At 34.4% G+C, this 16,210-nt stretch overlaps 1 protein-coding gene across 1 annotated transcript in view; it reads left to right on the plus strand.

Moving 5' to 3' along the window:
* Positions 1 to 15,933, plus strand: part of LOC119067623 (protein artichoke) — a 97,203-nt gene extending 81,270 nt beyond the window's left edge. The window contains exon 7 of the mRNA XM_037170715.1: positions 15,590 to 15,933. Coding sequence (XP_037026610.1) covers positions 15,590 to 15,933 — 344 coding nt within the window. The remainder of the gene's footprint in view (positions 1 to 15,589) is intronic.
* Positions 15,934 to 16,210: the final 277 nt, after the last annotated feature.

The following is a 16,210-nucleotide window of genomic DNA, read 5'->3' on the forward strand; positions in this document are numbered from 1 at the left end:
TCAATAATATCGGCGCGAGCTTGTTTTCCAAGTGGCTGAGAAATTGGCGAATTGACTCTTAAATACACTAGAATAGGCACCCTGACATTAGAACATTTGATCTAATTTTCTTATTATTTCAGTCATTCTTTGGTTGCATGCAATACAACCCACATTTTCTATTTCGACGTTTTATAGACGGTCGGCTAACGATTATTCTTCCTTCTCTTCGTCTTGCTTTGCTTTTTCTTCCCGTGTATAGAAATTACCGTTATTAATGATCATTTTCATTCTTAAACTTAAATCCTCGTACATAGTTTCTGACATTAGTTTCTGGAAGAGTGTTTATATTAAGTGTAGTTGTTACCAAAGTCGGAGGTTTTCTTATTCCATTATGTATGTGATTGCGTATATTATAGTGCTCGTATGTCTGTTTGAATGATAATTTCAAGGAAATAAATGGTATGGCATAGCGTATGCGGTAACATTATACGAAAATGTAATTGCATTAAGAATTCTCTTGAGAAAAACTTTTTATGGCAATTTTATGTCGTACATTTACACAAATTTTTGAATATATTTTGACCGAAACGACGTTACATACATTAACATGAACCGAAGAAGAAGGAAAAAAAATCGAATTCGATATTGCAATCTGTGATTATATTAATTGAAAAGCTGTTCAATCAGTGCGTAGTGTCGGGACAGGTGGTTTTACTTGTCGTTTGCATAATTGAAAATTTGGTTCCTAGAGTTATGGGCTAGATGTGTTGACATCTCAACAAGGCATCAGAGAAATGATAAGTTGGTACGCCTGTGTAGAAGGAACATTTGAATAGGAGCCAACTGTCATTCACATGTTTCTTCTATTTCGCCACAGTCGTACCAAATTATCATTTTTCTGCAAAGCATAGATCTCGAGGAAAAATATAAAAGGAAACAGTTTGTCTGAAGCCACCCCGACCTTATAGTTAACTGTTCCCGATCGGTACAGTTATCGTTTTCAGCAACAGAAAACGTTTATGACAATTGTAGTCGGTGGCGTGGTTCGTCCATCATCCGTGCAATGTGTCCTGCCCAATTCCACTTAAGAGAAGTTCTATAAGTTAATACTGGAACGATACATGACCTCAAACACTTTCAGTTTGAGGCTATTGGTCATAATGCTTTTTGTAAATGTTTTGTATTGCTTTTGAATATCATCCTAAGTTTTCCGAATGCTACCCATCCAAAGTCCAATTCTTCTTTTCAATAATGCAGCCTAAAAACCAATTGACCCAAGTTTTTCTCGGTATCACTCTTTAACTTAAATCATTGTAATAGTAAAATTAACAATTGAAATATTAGGAAAAGAATTTATATTGATAATTCTAAAAATAAGATTTGATTACTTGAAATTATTAACTGACCACTGGAAAAAAAAACTGATCGCTGACACTTTTTCAAAATTATCACAACAAAATAAGATTCTACAGACCAAAAATAAGAAGTGATCCCATGTACCACTTACCATCCGAAAAATAAAATTTGATCCCCAAAAATAAAGAATATGATCGCAAGAAATAAAGAATTTGATCGCAAAAAATAACGAAAATGATCGCAAGAAATAACGAAAATGATCGCAAAGAATAAAGAATTTGATAAAAGACTAACAACTTGATAGTTGACTAACAACTTGATAGTTGACTATCAACTTGATAGTTGACTAACAACTTGATAGTTGACTAACAAATTGATAGTTGACTAACAACTTGATAGTTGACTAATAACTTGATAGTTGACTAACAACTTGATAGTTGACTAACAACTTGATAGTTGACTAACAACTTGATAGTTGACTAACAACTTGATAGTTGACTAACAACTTGATAGTTGACTAACAACTTGATAGTTGACTAACAACTTGATAGTTGACTAACAACTTGATAGTTGACTATCAAAATTGATAGTTGACTAACAACTTGATAGTTGACTATCAAAATTGATAGTTGACTAACAACTTGATAGTTGACTAACAACTTGATAGTTGACTAACAACTTGATAGTTGACTAACAACTTGATAGTTGACTAACAACTTGATAGTTGACTATCAAAATTGATAGTTGACTAACAACTTGATAGTTGACTAACAACTTGATAGTTGACTAACAACTTGATAGTTGACTAACAACTTGATAGTTGACTAACAACTTGATAGTTGACTAACAACTTGATAGTTGACTAACAACTTGATAGTTGACTAACAACTTGATAGTTGACTAACAACTTGATAGTTGACTAACAACTTGATAGTTGACTAACAAACTTGATAGTTGACTAACAACTTGATAGTTGACTAACAACTTGATAGTTGACTACAACTGATAGTTGACTAACAACTTGATAGTTGACTAACAACTTGATAGTTGACTAACAACTTGATAGTTGACTAACAACTTGATAGTTGACTAACAACTTGATAGTTGACTAACAACTTGATAGTTGACTAACAACTTGATAGTTGACTAACAAACTTGATAGTTGACTAACAACTTGATAGTTGACTAACAACTTGATAGTTGACTAACAACTTGATAGTTGACTAACAACTTGATAGTTGACTAACAACTTGATAGTTGACTAACAACTTGATAGTTGACTAACAACTTGATAGTTGACTAACAACTTGATAGTTGACTAACAACTTGATAGTTGACTAACAACTTGATAGTTGACTAACAACTTGATAGTTGACTAACAACTTGATAGTTGACTAACAACTTGATAGTTGACTAACAACTTGATAGTTGACTATCAACTCTTGATAGTTGACTAACAACTTGATAGTTGACTAACAACTTGATAGTTGACTAACAATTTGATAGTTGACTAACAACTTGATAGTTGACTAACAACTTGATAGTTGACTAACAACTTGATAGTTGACTAACAATTTGATAGTTGACTAACAACTTGGTAGTTGACTAACAACTTGATAGTTGACTATCAAATTTGATAGTTGACTATCAAAATTGATAGTTGACTAACAAATTTAATGCGTCTACCTATACCAAAGAAAGATGTTTTTTACTCAATGTCTTACGGCAGAAAAATGCCTGCTATCAAATGAGCACACTATGATTGAAAAGTGTAGGAAATTTTATGTTAAATGTAACCATCATTCTTTGTAGGCAATATAAGATAAGTCATTCTCAACTAATTTCTGAATATTTTTTTTAAATTCATTATTCCAACAATCAAACAAAATATTTTACTACTCCCATACGAGTGTGAAGTTTGCGGCCAGAGCGAAACGAGGGCCGTAATTCTCACGAGTCGTGATAATTTTATGGGACATATATTCGACCGATAGAAAAATTCAATTTTACCGATAGAAAACAATAAAATACCGATAGAAATGTGGTACATGTCGCTGGCACCTCTTCAGTAAATCAGTAAAAAATAGGCTTTCCTTCGCACTTTGTCGATTTTGGAAATATAAAGCAAAGGCGGTTCGTTCCTAGGGACTACATCTTTCAACGAAATGTAATGAGATGGCGTTTTGTTCGCTCCTAGGGAATTCATCCTTCTACGAAATGTAACTTAGAGACGTTTCGTCAATTCTTCACTTTTGTCGCTTTCTGAATCGTCGAAAAAAATCGACAAAAGTGAAGAAACGACAAAAAAAAAATTAAATTAATTTATCGGTCGTTTATTACCATCCAAATTTTATTCACGATTGAAGGTTTTGTAAATTTAGTAAGTACCGGGGGACTTCCTTTTTTGTACAAAACTGTAAGAGAAGCACATCTATCGCGTTTTTTATTTTTTACCAAAGAGTCCTCCTATCGTTCCACATTCGTAAAACTTCGCATGTACTCTGATTAAATTTGACAAAATGGCAATCAAACAGAATAATAGATAGCATATCCTTATTTCTTGCAATCAAATTCTTTATTTTTTGTGATCAATTCATTACTTTCTTCTGTCAAGCTCCTTATTTTTTACTATCAATTATTTGTTTTCTGCTTTCAAGTTCTATTTTTTTGTGATCAATTCCTTATTTCTTGCAATCATTTCATATTTTGAGGCAATCATATGTTAGTTGTAAAACTGCATAGATTTAGCGATCATATTCTTATTTTCTTGTGATCAAATTTTATTTTTATTGCGATCACGAAGACATTGCGATCAATTCTTTATTTTTTGCGATCGTTTCTTATTAAATATCGATCACTTTAATTACATGTCAAATATTAGTAGTACCAGTGAAATGTTAAGTTGGTACACATGCGACGAGTTAGAAGGAACATGTGAATGACAGCTGGCATATAATGAGAGAGAATGCGATAGAATTTCATACGAATTCTCTCCCATAGGTGCCAGCTGTCATTCACATGTACATGTTCCTTCTATCTCGCCGCATACGAACCAACCTAACATTTCTCTGACTAGTACATTACATAACTCGCTGTTTCGAAACGATTTATCCAGTGCATTGGTTTTTGATTTCACTGCACACACACACACACACACACAAATACACAAAAAATGGACCTATCCGGATAATGGAAACTTTAAACGTATTATGACATAATCAATACTCTTGATGAATGACTACGATAGTCACGTTTGTTCTCAATGCTCTTGGCATAATACTTGGTTACAATAGAGCAAATTCCGAAAGGCAACAATGTTTTGTGTTATGTTAACAATCAAACCAAGTCTCGCACTGACATGCAGCTTTTTGTTTGAAGGATGCTATTGTCTGTATATGGCTACATATATATATATATATATGTGTGTATGAGTGTTTCCATTTCCCAAATTCAGATTTTCGTAATATCACACAGATGATTGATTCAAATTACTTCAATGCGTAATTTCCCAAGTAATCGTGTAGCTTTTAATCAAATTACTTGTTCCATGTAACAAGCGAAACAAGCGCTATGGTGTAATAAGGTATGTTATACGATCGGGAAAAATGTGTAAATTTCGTATCAAATTCTTTATTCCATTAAATAATAAATTCGCGTACGTACATTTTCCGTATGTACCCATGTACGGCTTCAAAAAGCTTTTTTTTAATCTTAACGGAAATTATTTCCAGACGAGAAAACTGGTGTGCTGTGTTGGTGGTTTGCAGTTATTTTAGGTGAAATATTCTCGAGTAAAATGTCCTTTTCACTTCAAATTATTGTGATATTGAATTGCATTGAACAACACTAAAAAGGAACTCGAGAGAAAATTTTGCCACACTCTATGCTGTGTGTGTGTGTGTGTGTGTTAAATAAACAACCACATATCAGCCGTGTACACGCAAAAAAAGGAAATTTCGGAAGTACGTTCAAGACGTACAAAATCTACATTTTAGACGTACATTCTACGTACTAGACTACTAGACTACTAGACTACTACTCAACCATTGGTCTCATCGTCGAAATGTACGTTTTAGCCGTAGCATGATTTACGTTTAAGACGTAGGATGGTGTACATGTAAGACGTACAATAATATTATGTTTGGTGTTGATGTCAAAAGTTATATCTGAATTGTTTCACAAATTATTTAAAAGAACAATTCGATTTAAATATTCATTTCAATTAATTGTTGTATTGTCGTATTGCTCGTTTGGTTTCTAAGCTGTTGGATTGCTTTGAAACGACCAATGTTTTAAAAAAATTCGACGTAAAGATGTAACGCGATTTTAACGTTCATTTTAATATTACCGCGGAAAATCAATTTCTTGCCAATAGAACCATGAGAGTTCATCCAAGAAAAAGAGGTTCTTATAATGCGTAGGAAATGGAATTCTATTATTTAATTTTATCACGCGTATTTAATTTTGAACTCTGGCCTTTGATGAGACCATTATACTTTCACAAGTTTCTGATCGGATTCGGAGTTGCCATTGCCAATCAACAAGCCCAAATCCGACATCTAAAAAAAGTGATGATTGAATTCCGACTCGACAAATGGATGCGTTGCGGCTAAAAAATCGGATCTATTTTTGATTAAAACCTTCAATCTCTTGGAGCCTGAAAAAATATAATTACTGCAACAACATCCGACCTTAACAACTCTAACTTACTCGAAAATTTCAGAACAAGAATACATATTTGGATTCGGTCTCACCAGTCATTATATTGGCTTAAAAGTACTCAGATTTTCTAGCTCAATAGGTTTGTTCCAAATAACTGTAAACGCGAACTTTGACAACCCGAACCACGACGATTTCATCCATAGACGACATAACCTTGGCTTTTCGCTGAAATTTTAAGGCCCCGTATATATAGTGACAGCTCATTTTTCATGAGCAATTGTTTAGGTTCTGTTGTCTATGGATGAAATTTGACAATTCGTATGGCCTTGGAACAGATCTATAGCTACAATTGCATAATAAAATGTACAAATCTACCGAGAATCCTATGATCATGTGTTCTAGATGAACTGTACATTATATTTTTAAAGGAACATGTGGCGAAAATTTCATAAATTATCAATAATAATTATTTTTTAAAGTTTGAAAACTCGACTTCTTTTGGGAGCCTGAAATTCAATGTTTAATCATCAGAAAATATTTGCCTGAATGTTGCTAAACTCAACTCAATTTAAGTTTGCAATTGGTTAGCATTCTACAATTTTAATTGTTCCACAGCGTTCCACATGTTGTCAACAAAAGAAGCGTAAAGAGTGTCGTTTCACTCACAAACGTGTGGAATTGAAGAAGCGTAAAGGCAAACGCTACTTCTATGTGGTGGAACACGCGTGGAACAAATAAAACGAAAGAAACAAACGAAACCCACCAAAATTGCATTCTTATGATGAGATCAGTTTACTGCGTCTAAACTACATCCTTTTTCTACTATGTTTAAAAGGAAATGACAAACAAAAGAACTCTTCAAAGTAAACTGTTCGTAACTCAACAACTAGTTAGCTCAGTGCGAAAGTCACTGACTCAAGATCGAGAGGTCCCCAGTTCAATTCACGCCAGTGAAAATGTTTTTTTTTTTTTTTTCATTCGCGTTTGAGAAACCCAGCACTTTGTTTTATATAAAGTAATCGATCTCACATCTGTAAAGTGGGCAAAGGACGAAATATAGTAACATTATTTCTAGAAAAATTAAAAAAAAAGCGAAATTTCCAATATACGTTTTATTCGTACATTGTACTGATAACTCAACCATTGGTCTCATCGTCGAAATGTACGTTTTATCCGTACGACTTTTTTTTTGCGTGTACGTAGTACGAGAACACAACATATTTTTTGTTGTTGTTGATAAAACAGCCATAAACCACTTTATAATTTTCCGCCAGCAATAAAAGTAAAAACTGCTTGTACACTATAACCAAACATTTCCTCAAATGATTGCCAATAATTTATTGCTTTAAAAAAAGTGTATATAAATTCAGTGCCTGACCAACAACTTCATTTTTCCACTCAACACTGGTGTGCACACATAATACAAAGTATCCACTTTATCGTGAGAAACAATAAGAAAAGGAAGAGAACAAAAAAAAACTTAACAAAAACACACCAGACCATTTCTTCGAAAATCGATTTGACAAAACGAAAATAAAGAACCTCTCAATTCTTTTATAGTTTTTTTGTTTGCTTCTGTTTTTTTGTGTGCAATGTGACTACGTTATGAAATAGATTGTACTGTACTAACTTACAGTGTACAGACATAACTGCTGACTTGACTCCCAGAAAACTAGTAGCAAAATCCCCAAGAGAGAAAGGAGACCAAGAGTTTGTTTTTTTCTTTTCTTTTCTTTTAACTTGACAAAATGCAATCTGACGAAGTATAAGCTTTTCGGTAAATAGAAAATATTTTATGACCACCATCACCCTTCCAACGAACTTATAATTTAGCATTCAGCAGACCGTGTCGAATGTTGCAGCATAAATTGCTATACACCGAACTGGTCTATATATACGTATAATTCAAACAATCAGTGGAAGGGCTTGTTATGCGATAATATTTGACCGAATAATTATGTTACTAAATTGGATATTCCACAATGTTTATATGCGAAATGAATGCGAGAGATATGTTGAATCTTGATTTTCTCCACACAGCCACACACATACTCACACACAGGACAATAATGAAACTTGAAGCACAATTCAATGCAGTCTAAATGTAATTGTTTCGATGGGGTTTTGTTCTGTAATTTAATGACCCGTCAGTTTTAATAGAAAATAGAAAAAGCAAACGGATTGCAATCAGGCACAAAATATGAACGGTAGATAATTGAAAATGTGAAACATGATATCGATATTATCCGTCTGATGACCTCATACACATCATATCCGGAGCGATAGCGGAGGACTTGACGCAGTCTAACTCCCAAAAAAAGAACGAAGAATTTTTTTTGAGACGCGTCAACTATGTATAGCCGAACATTTCAGTTTTTACCCTTTGGACTATATCATCAGAAAACCTATTTCATGATATTCTCGCTTTAACTCTATGATTACTAACGGTAGACCAAAAGTGTTGCATTGTTGCATTTTTGTTGTATTTCAGTACAAAATTTTTTGAAATTGTTGTATTAAAACAACACGTCTCCTTAGGGTTTCCGAAAATTCGGAGTTCCTTCGGAAACGAACAATAGCGACATCTATTGTTCGTTTTCCGAAGGAATTCCGAATTTTCGGAGAGGAAGAATTTGGTTAATTGGGATACGAACAAAACAAGATATCACTCGACTATGTAGGTTTAAAATAACCGGAGACACATCGTTTTGAAATTGGTCACTTTTCATACTAAATACACCAAATTGACTTTTTCCAAACAATCAAAATCTTTCAACTTACTCTGTATGTTTCTATCTATCTATCTATCCCAACAAAAATCTCTTCGAGAAAAGTGTGACGCAGTCTTTGAAATACAATTTCTAAAATGAATGATATCGCTAGAGTTGACGCTTTCAGCTTCGTTACGCAAAAATTAAATTTTACACCCAATTAGTTCAAACAAGCTGGCTTAGGTTTTCTCATCATCTGCCAAATAATTTTTACAAAAAAAATTTGACTGGAAACAACCAAAATTTTACCAAAAAAAATCTGCGTCGCAAAGTGGCAGATGTTCAGGAACAGACCAGCAAGAAAATTTATCTGCCACATGCGACGCAGATTTTTTTGGTAAAATTTTGGTTGTTTCGAGTCAAAAATTTTTTTTGTAAAAATATTTGGCAGATGATGAGAAAACCTAAGCCAGCTTGTTTGAACTAATTGGGTGTAAAATTTAATTTTTGCGTAACGAAGCTGAAAGCGTCAACTCTAGCGATATCATTCATTTTAGAAATTGTATTTCAAAGACTGCGTCACACTTTTCTCGAAGAGATTTTTGTTGGGATATCAGTCGTTTTAGAAGTTTTAGAACACTGCTTTTTATAACAGTTTATAACAGAAATTCGGAAATTTGGCAAAATTTGAAAATTTGGCGAAAATCGAAAATTTAACGAAATTCGAAAATTTGACGAAATTCTAAAATTTGACGAAATTCTAAAATTTGACGAAATTCGAAAATTTGACGAAATTCGAAAATTTGACGAAAATTGAAAATTTGACGAAATTCGAAAATTTGACGAAAATCGAAAATTTGACGAAATTCGAAAATTTTACGAAATTCGAAAATTTGACGAAAATCGAAAATTTGACGAAATTTGACGAAAATCGAAAATTTGACGAAATTCGAAATTTGAAAATTTGACGAAATTCGAAAATTTGACGAAGAAAGTAATTCTCTATCTGCCACCATTCAAGAAATATCTCTAAAACCCCAATTGACCCACCCATTTCCAACTTTCGACATTTTTCACAAATGCCCTTCTTTTCTACTCGTAAAACTCTGAGACTTTGCCGAAGAAAGTAACCCTCTATCTGCCACCATTCAAGAAATACCTCTAAAAACATAATTGACCCACCCATTTCCAACTTTCGACATTTTTCACATATGCCCCTCTGTTCTACTCGTAAAACTCTGAGACTTTGCCGAAGAAAGTAATTCTCTATCTCTCATAACCCAAAAAATATTAGTCCTTTCATCCTACGCTCGAGTAGCTCAAAATTTGGTCACTCTAATCACTCTAGCTCAAACGAATCTGCCCCGATTTTTTTAATTATTTTTTTGTTCGAATCGTGTTACGAATACCTTTCATTTGATGGGTCGCGTTCCCGACCCTCGAAAACCACACTCAGAAACCACTTCGAGGCCAATAAAACAAAATTCTGGTTTTTCCTGGGGTAATGGCGTATCACATTTTCATTTTTATGCCCACCCTGAGGCTCCTGCAAAATTTCATGGATATTGGCTGACTAGTTTCCGAGATCGACCGTCGATAGATAGACAGATAGACAGATAGACAGATAGATAGAAACATACAGAGTAAGTTGAAAGATTTTGATTGTTTGGAAAACGTTAATTTGGTGAATTTTGTATGAAAAGTGACCAATTTCAAAACGATGTATCTCCGGCAATTTTAAAGTTACATAGTCGAGTGATAGTTCGTTTTGCTCGTATTTGAAGCGCGAATAAGATAGAATAGGATTTGTGGTGATACAGGCCAAAGGAAAGAAACTTAAATTCTCGCCTATATATAGTTGCCGCGTCTCAAAAAAATTTCTTCGTTCTTTTTTTGGAAGTTAGACTGCGTCAAGTCCTCCGCTATCGCTCCGGACATGATCTATCTATCTATCTGTCTATCTATCTATCTATCTGTCTATCTATCGACGGGCTATCTCGGAAAGTAGTCAGCAAATCTCTATGAAACTTTGCAGGGACCTTAGTCAGGCCATTAGAACTTAAGTTTCATTCATCATTATCCCAGGAAAAATCAGAATTGTGTGTAATTAATCAATCAATTTTCAGAACAATTTCTCTCATGTAAAAATGTACAGCCATTTTGTGATGGAAAAAATTCTGTTTGTTCAAATTTTTTCTGAAAAAATTCATCGTTGAATGCTTTGGAAAAATAGGCCAGCTAATTTCAATTAATTGGCTGTGAAATTTAATTTTGCGTAACGACGCTGACAGCGTCACCTCTAGCGATATCACTTGTTTTAGAAGTTATCACACATATAGACTGTAGACTGCGTCCAACTTTGCTCTGAAAGATTTTTTGCCGGGATTTAAATATTCGATGGAATGGTGACGGTGATAAACCGTTCGTCAATTCATACGGAGCGAAAGAACGTCCAGTCTTCCATTCAGCATACAAAATATCTATGGAATATAATAAAAACCATTCAAGTGGGTGCCATTAGCACCATAACCTATTACGATCAAATAAAACTGTTACATTTATTTGCAGTCCTTTATATTGTTTCCATGGTCCCTTTTTCCGTGCAATAAAACTATAAGTATTTTCATTCCAAAAAATATTACCTTATTTAATAAACCTTAGCCAGCATTGTTACGTTACCCAGAGCTCAAGCACATAATAACATGGAAAATAGTAAACTTTATATATCACTTCACACAACCATTTCCTTTAATCCGATTTTCCGATCCACCCACTCATTCAAGATACGAAAACACACACCAAACATAAGTGTTTATTTATTTTTTGACCTAGCCATTTGCATACACAAGAATATTGCCGAATATTCGTCCACACATTTTTTTTTAAACAGACACACATAGCCCCGGTCGTCTCGTATTTTCAAGAAAACTTAATAAAACATTTCAAATGGCAAATGGCTTTATATATATGGGAAAATTGAGAGAAATATTTGCTAAGATAATATTGTCCTCGTATGGAAATTTATTATTCAAATATTTAAGATTTGTGGAAGATGTTTAGTATTTTCGTATGTTATATGGGATTGTATTTTCTTTTCGTGTCTTGTTTTTTTCCCTTCGTCTTCTTCGTTTTGGTGATATTGGTATATGATGTCAAGTGACCCTTTAATCGGATGGTGAAAATTTCATTTGGTTTTTAGCCCCGTACGAAGTACGAAGGGGCTTATAGGATTACGATGCCGTGTGTAATTGATGGAATTCGAAGCAGACGTTAAGGGCAAAGTGTTTGCATATGTTCATAGATGACGAATCCGCAATAAAAATGTTGTCTGTCCGTCTGTCCGTCACGTCGATATCTTGAGTAAATCAAATCCGATTTCAAAAATTTTTTTCCCTGAAAGATAGTCAAAATAGTGAGGCTAAGTTCGAAGATGGGCATATTTAGGTCGGCCCTTCGTGAGTTAGGGCCGCCTAAGTGCTTTAAGGTCTTTTGGGGATATTTACGGCAAAAAAAACGTTGGAAATGTAAATGAAACGGCAAAAGATAGGTAATGTTGATACCGATCCAGGAAAAAATTATTAAAATCGGGTGAATGGCCCGTGAGTTAGAGCCCTAGAAGTGAAAGGCTACTCGGCCCTAAGTGTATTTTGCATATAACTCAAGTAAATTTCATCCTTTTTTCGTGATTTTTGTTTCATTTGAAAGGTAATCGAAGCCCGAATATAATGTGGCGAAGAACGTTTTAAATTTGGGTCCTTGGACTGAGGCCGCTCCTCGGCCCTAAGTGTATTTTGCATATAAATCGAGTAAATCTCATCCAATTTTGCTAGTTTTTGTCTAATATGAAAGGTAATTGAATACCGAATAGAATGTGGTGAGAAAAATGTTTGAAATTTGGGTCCTTGGACTGAGGCCGCTCCTCGGCCCTAAGTGTATTTTGCATATAACTCGAGTAAATTTGATCCGATTTTCCTAATTTTTGTTTCATTTGAAAAGTAATCGAACGAGGAATAGAATGTTGTTGAAAAAAAATTAAATTTGGGTCCTTGGACTAAGGCCGCTACTCGGCCCTAAGTGTATTTTGCATATAACTCGAGTAAATTTCATCCGTTTTTCCTAATTTTTGTTTCATTTAAAAGGTAATTGAACATCGAATAGAATGTTGTTGAAAAAAATCTAAAATTTGGGTCCTTGGACTAAGGCCTCTCCACGGCCCTAAGTGTGTTTTGCATATAACTCGAGTAAATTTGATCCGATTTTCCTAAATTTTGTTTCATTTGAAAGGTAATCGAATTCCAAATAGAATATTGTTGAGAAAACAAATTAAATTTGGGTCCTTGGACTAAGCCCGCTACACGGCCCTAAGTGTATTTTGCATATATCTCGAGTAAATTTCGTCCGATTTTCCTAATTTTTGTTTCATTTGGAAGGTAATCGAAGGCCGAATATAATGATGTTGAAAAAAATTAAATTTGGGTCGTTGGACTAAGGCCGTAACTAGGCCTTAGGCCTCTCAATAAATTAAAATTTTAGGTCAATTTGCAATTTGTGTTACATTTGAAAGGAACGTCGTACGGGGCTTCGTAATTGCGCTATGCGCAATTTGTAAGATGTACACATTTCATAATAATTTGACTTCAACTAGGGTGACAGACGCACTAGGGTCACGTGCGCAATAGATGTACGGGTTCGTACGGGGCTCAGTCGCAGCAAACGCTCCGACTGTTCTGACGGCTCGTTGTTTAATTTAGAAGGTAATCAAAGGCTTAATAGAATGTAGTTGAAAAAAAATTTAAATTTGGGTCCTCGGACTGAGGCCGATACTAGGCCCTTCAAAAAAATAAAATTTTAGGGCGATTTGAAATTTTTGTTTCATTTGAAAGGAACGTCGTACGGGGCTTCGTAATTGCGCTATGCGCAATTTCTAAGATGTACACATTCCATAATAATTTTACTTTAACTACATTAACCGGCGCAATAGGCTTACGGTCAAAGTAGGGTGACAGACGCACTAGGGTCACGTACGCAATAGATATACGGGTTTGTACGGGGCTCAGTCGCAGCAAACGCTCCGACTGTTCTGATGGCTCGTTTACTCACTTTTTTCCGGATCGTATTTGTTTTCATAAAAATTTATTTCAACTTAAGGGGCACTCTATCGAATTAATGGACGTTTTTTTTTCTCTCAACAATTCCAATATATGCTGGCACAGAGCTAATGGCTCTGTGAACTTTTAGTCGCTTTAAAACCTTTCATATATAGAGGATTTGCAATAAACAAATTGAAACGTGGCACAGTATTTAATCTTTCATTGAAAATCCATTTTACCAATAAGATTCCATTGCAGAACCATTCTTATTGGTTTCATTTACTGAAAATTGACAGAATTTACTGAAATTTAGCGAAAAAAAGCTGTAAATTTTGATAAATTTAGAAATTTTGTTTTCATACATTTCATTACTGTGAGTGCTTTGATTGTAAGTCATGGGTCTTACGTCTTACACCAACAAATCACTCGAAATTTTTTGTTACAAAATGTGTTCACTATGATTGAAAATACATGAACGTGTTGATTTCTTCACTTGGCGAAAAAAATGACAGTTACTTTGACGATTTTGTGTGCAGCCTAATCATGGCCAACCTCTAAAAAGCGGAAAATTCTTCGGATTCCTGAAATATATAAAAACAAATTTTTCATTCTGGCCGACCAAAACCGTCACTCTCACCAGGTAGAAAGTCAAAACAATAATTTTTTCTCTCACGTTCTCTTTCACTTTCCGTTCCCAGTTGTGCACTTTTCGTTCCCAGCTGTGTCAATTTTATTACGGAATTCGTTATTTATTAGATCTTCTTGTTCCTAGTGACATGCGATGTAAGGCACTTTAACCTGGCCTTAAGGCAATGTTGCCTTAATTATTTTTCAAAAAATTATTGAAAACTTCCTCTTTTTTGCGAAGATTGATTGTCGTTAGTTTGCACACAAAAATTTGTTATGCGACCGCACTGTCATGCAAGTGGTCAATTGTGTGATCTATGACGAGATCTATAACCTAAAGCCTTAAATTTCGGTTTACAACACGATATCTCACCCACCCAAAATGTGTCAAGAAGAAATTGTTAAGTTGACTCAAAAAAATTGCAGAAAAAATCACCTGACCTATCTCTTTGCATGTTTTTTTTTCCGTTCCCCGAAGTTCCGAGATTTCAATTTTCAGCTTCAATTCAAAACTGAAATTTTATGATCCCTTTTTCAGAAATTTTATTTATTGTTTCCTTACCTCATTGATTGTATTTTATATTTAACTTCTTCCGCCTCGGTTCACTTTAACACCCATCGCAGCAAGAGTAACGGTGGTCATTTCGTTTTGTCGTTTCAACAAGAATGTAACTGCAACATATTGGCGCCACAATTCCATATTTTCCGAGAACAGAGAAACTGGGATTTTCACTTATATATTTTTGCAAAGAAACAGCGGAATAGCTCAGTAGAATAAAGGTGGTTGTTTGTACCCAACGTACAACTCTTTCTACTGTGCTTATCCGATGTTTCTTTGAACCCTATAATTTTCACTTATAATTATAAGTCGACGTAAAACGTGTGATTTATAAGCAGACTCCCCAATGGGAGATGTTAGTTATACAATTTCCAAGTTTTACGTCAACTTCTAATTATAAGTGAAAATAGCAATCTCTCTAACATTGAGTTGACCCAAGTATACCCTCATGAGGTGATACGACATTATGTTGAGCTTGTACAAGAAAAGAAGATGAGCTGGCAAAAAAAAAAAATAAAAAAAATGAGTTGAGCTGGCGTGTATTGTCTAGTCGATGTAAACGTCTATCTACCGATGGAATAATTTTAAAATTAAAATTCCAGACAATCCGTTGCAATGTACGTGTGAATCGCAAGAACTGTGGGAATGGTTGCTGGATCATCAAAAATGGGCGCAAGACAGCAGTATACAACAGTTAAAATGCGAACAGCCGCAAGAGTTGCGTGGCAGCGTTTTCACCGAAATGGAACCGAAGGAGTTCTGCGATATGCCGCTGATATTGAAGCTGGCAATACAGGACATTCAACCGTACTCAGTGCTGGTGTCGTGGCAGAGTCGAGAACATACCGGTTTGCATGGATATCATGTAATTTATCATTCATTAGATGGAGAGGGCGAGGTAAATTGGAATTTCTCTTTTATTTTATATTTAATTCGTGAAATGTAATTCGAAACTTATTAAATTTCCCCGTGTACTTTATATACTTGCACACTTATCATGTCTCTTAACATTTCACTAAAGTTTTTTTTTTTTGCTTGAGTTTGGAAAACATTTTCATTAAATCGATTTACGAGTATTTTGGCAATGAAACGTCTTTTTATATGACGTGTAAAGTGGGTGGTGTGTTACTTTTACGGTGTATATATACAAGTCTACATTCTTAAAAAATATAAACAAGAGGAAAAAAGGAAGTTAAAAAAAGATTTTTCTTATGAAAGACGAA

This window comes from Bradysia coprophila (genome assembly GCF_014529535.1).
Source record: "Bradysia coprophila strain Holo2 chromosome X unlocalized genomic scaffold, BU_Bcop_v1 contig_128, whole genome shotgun sequence".
NCBI lineage: Eukaryota > Metazoa > Arthropoda > Insecta > Diptera > Sciaridae > Bradysia > Bradysia coprophila.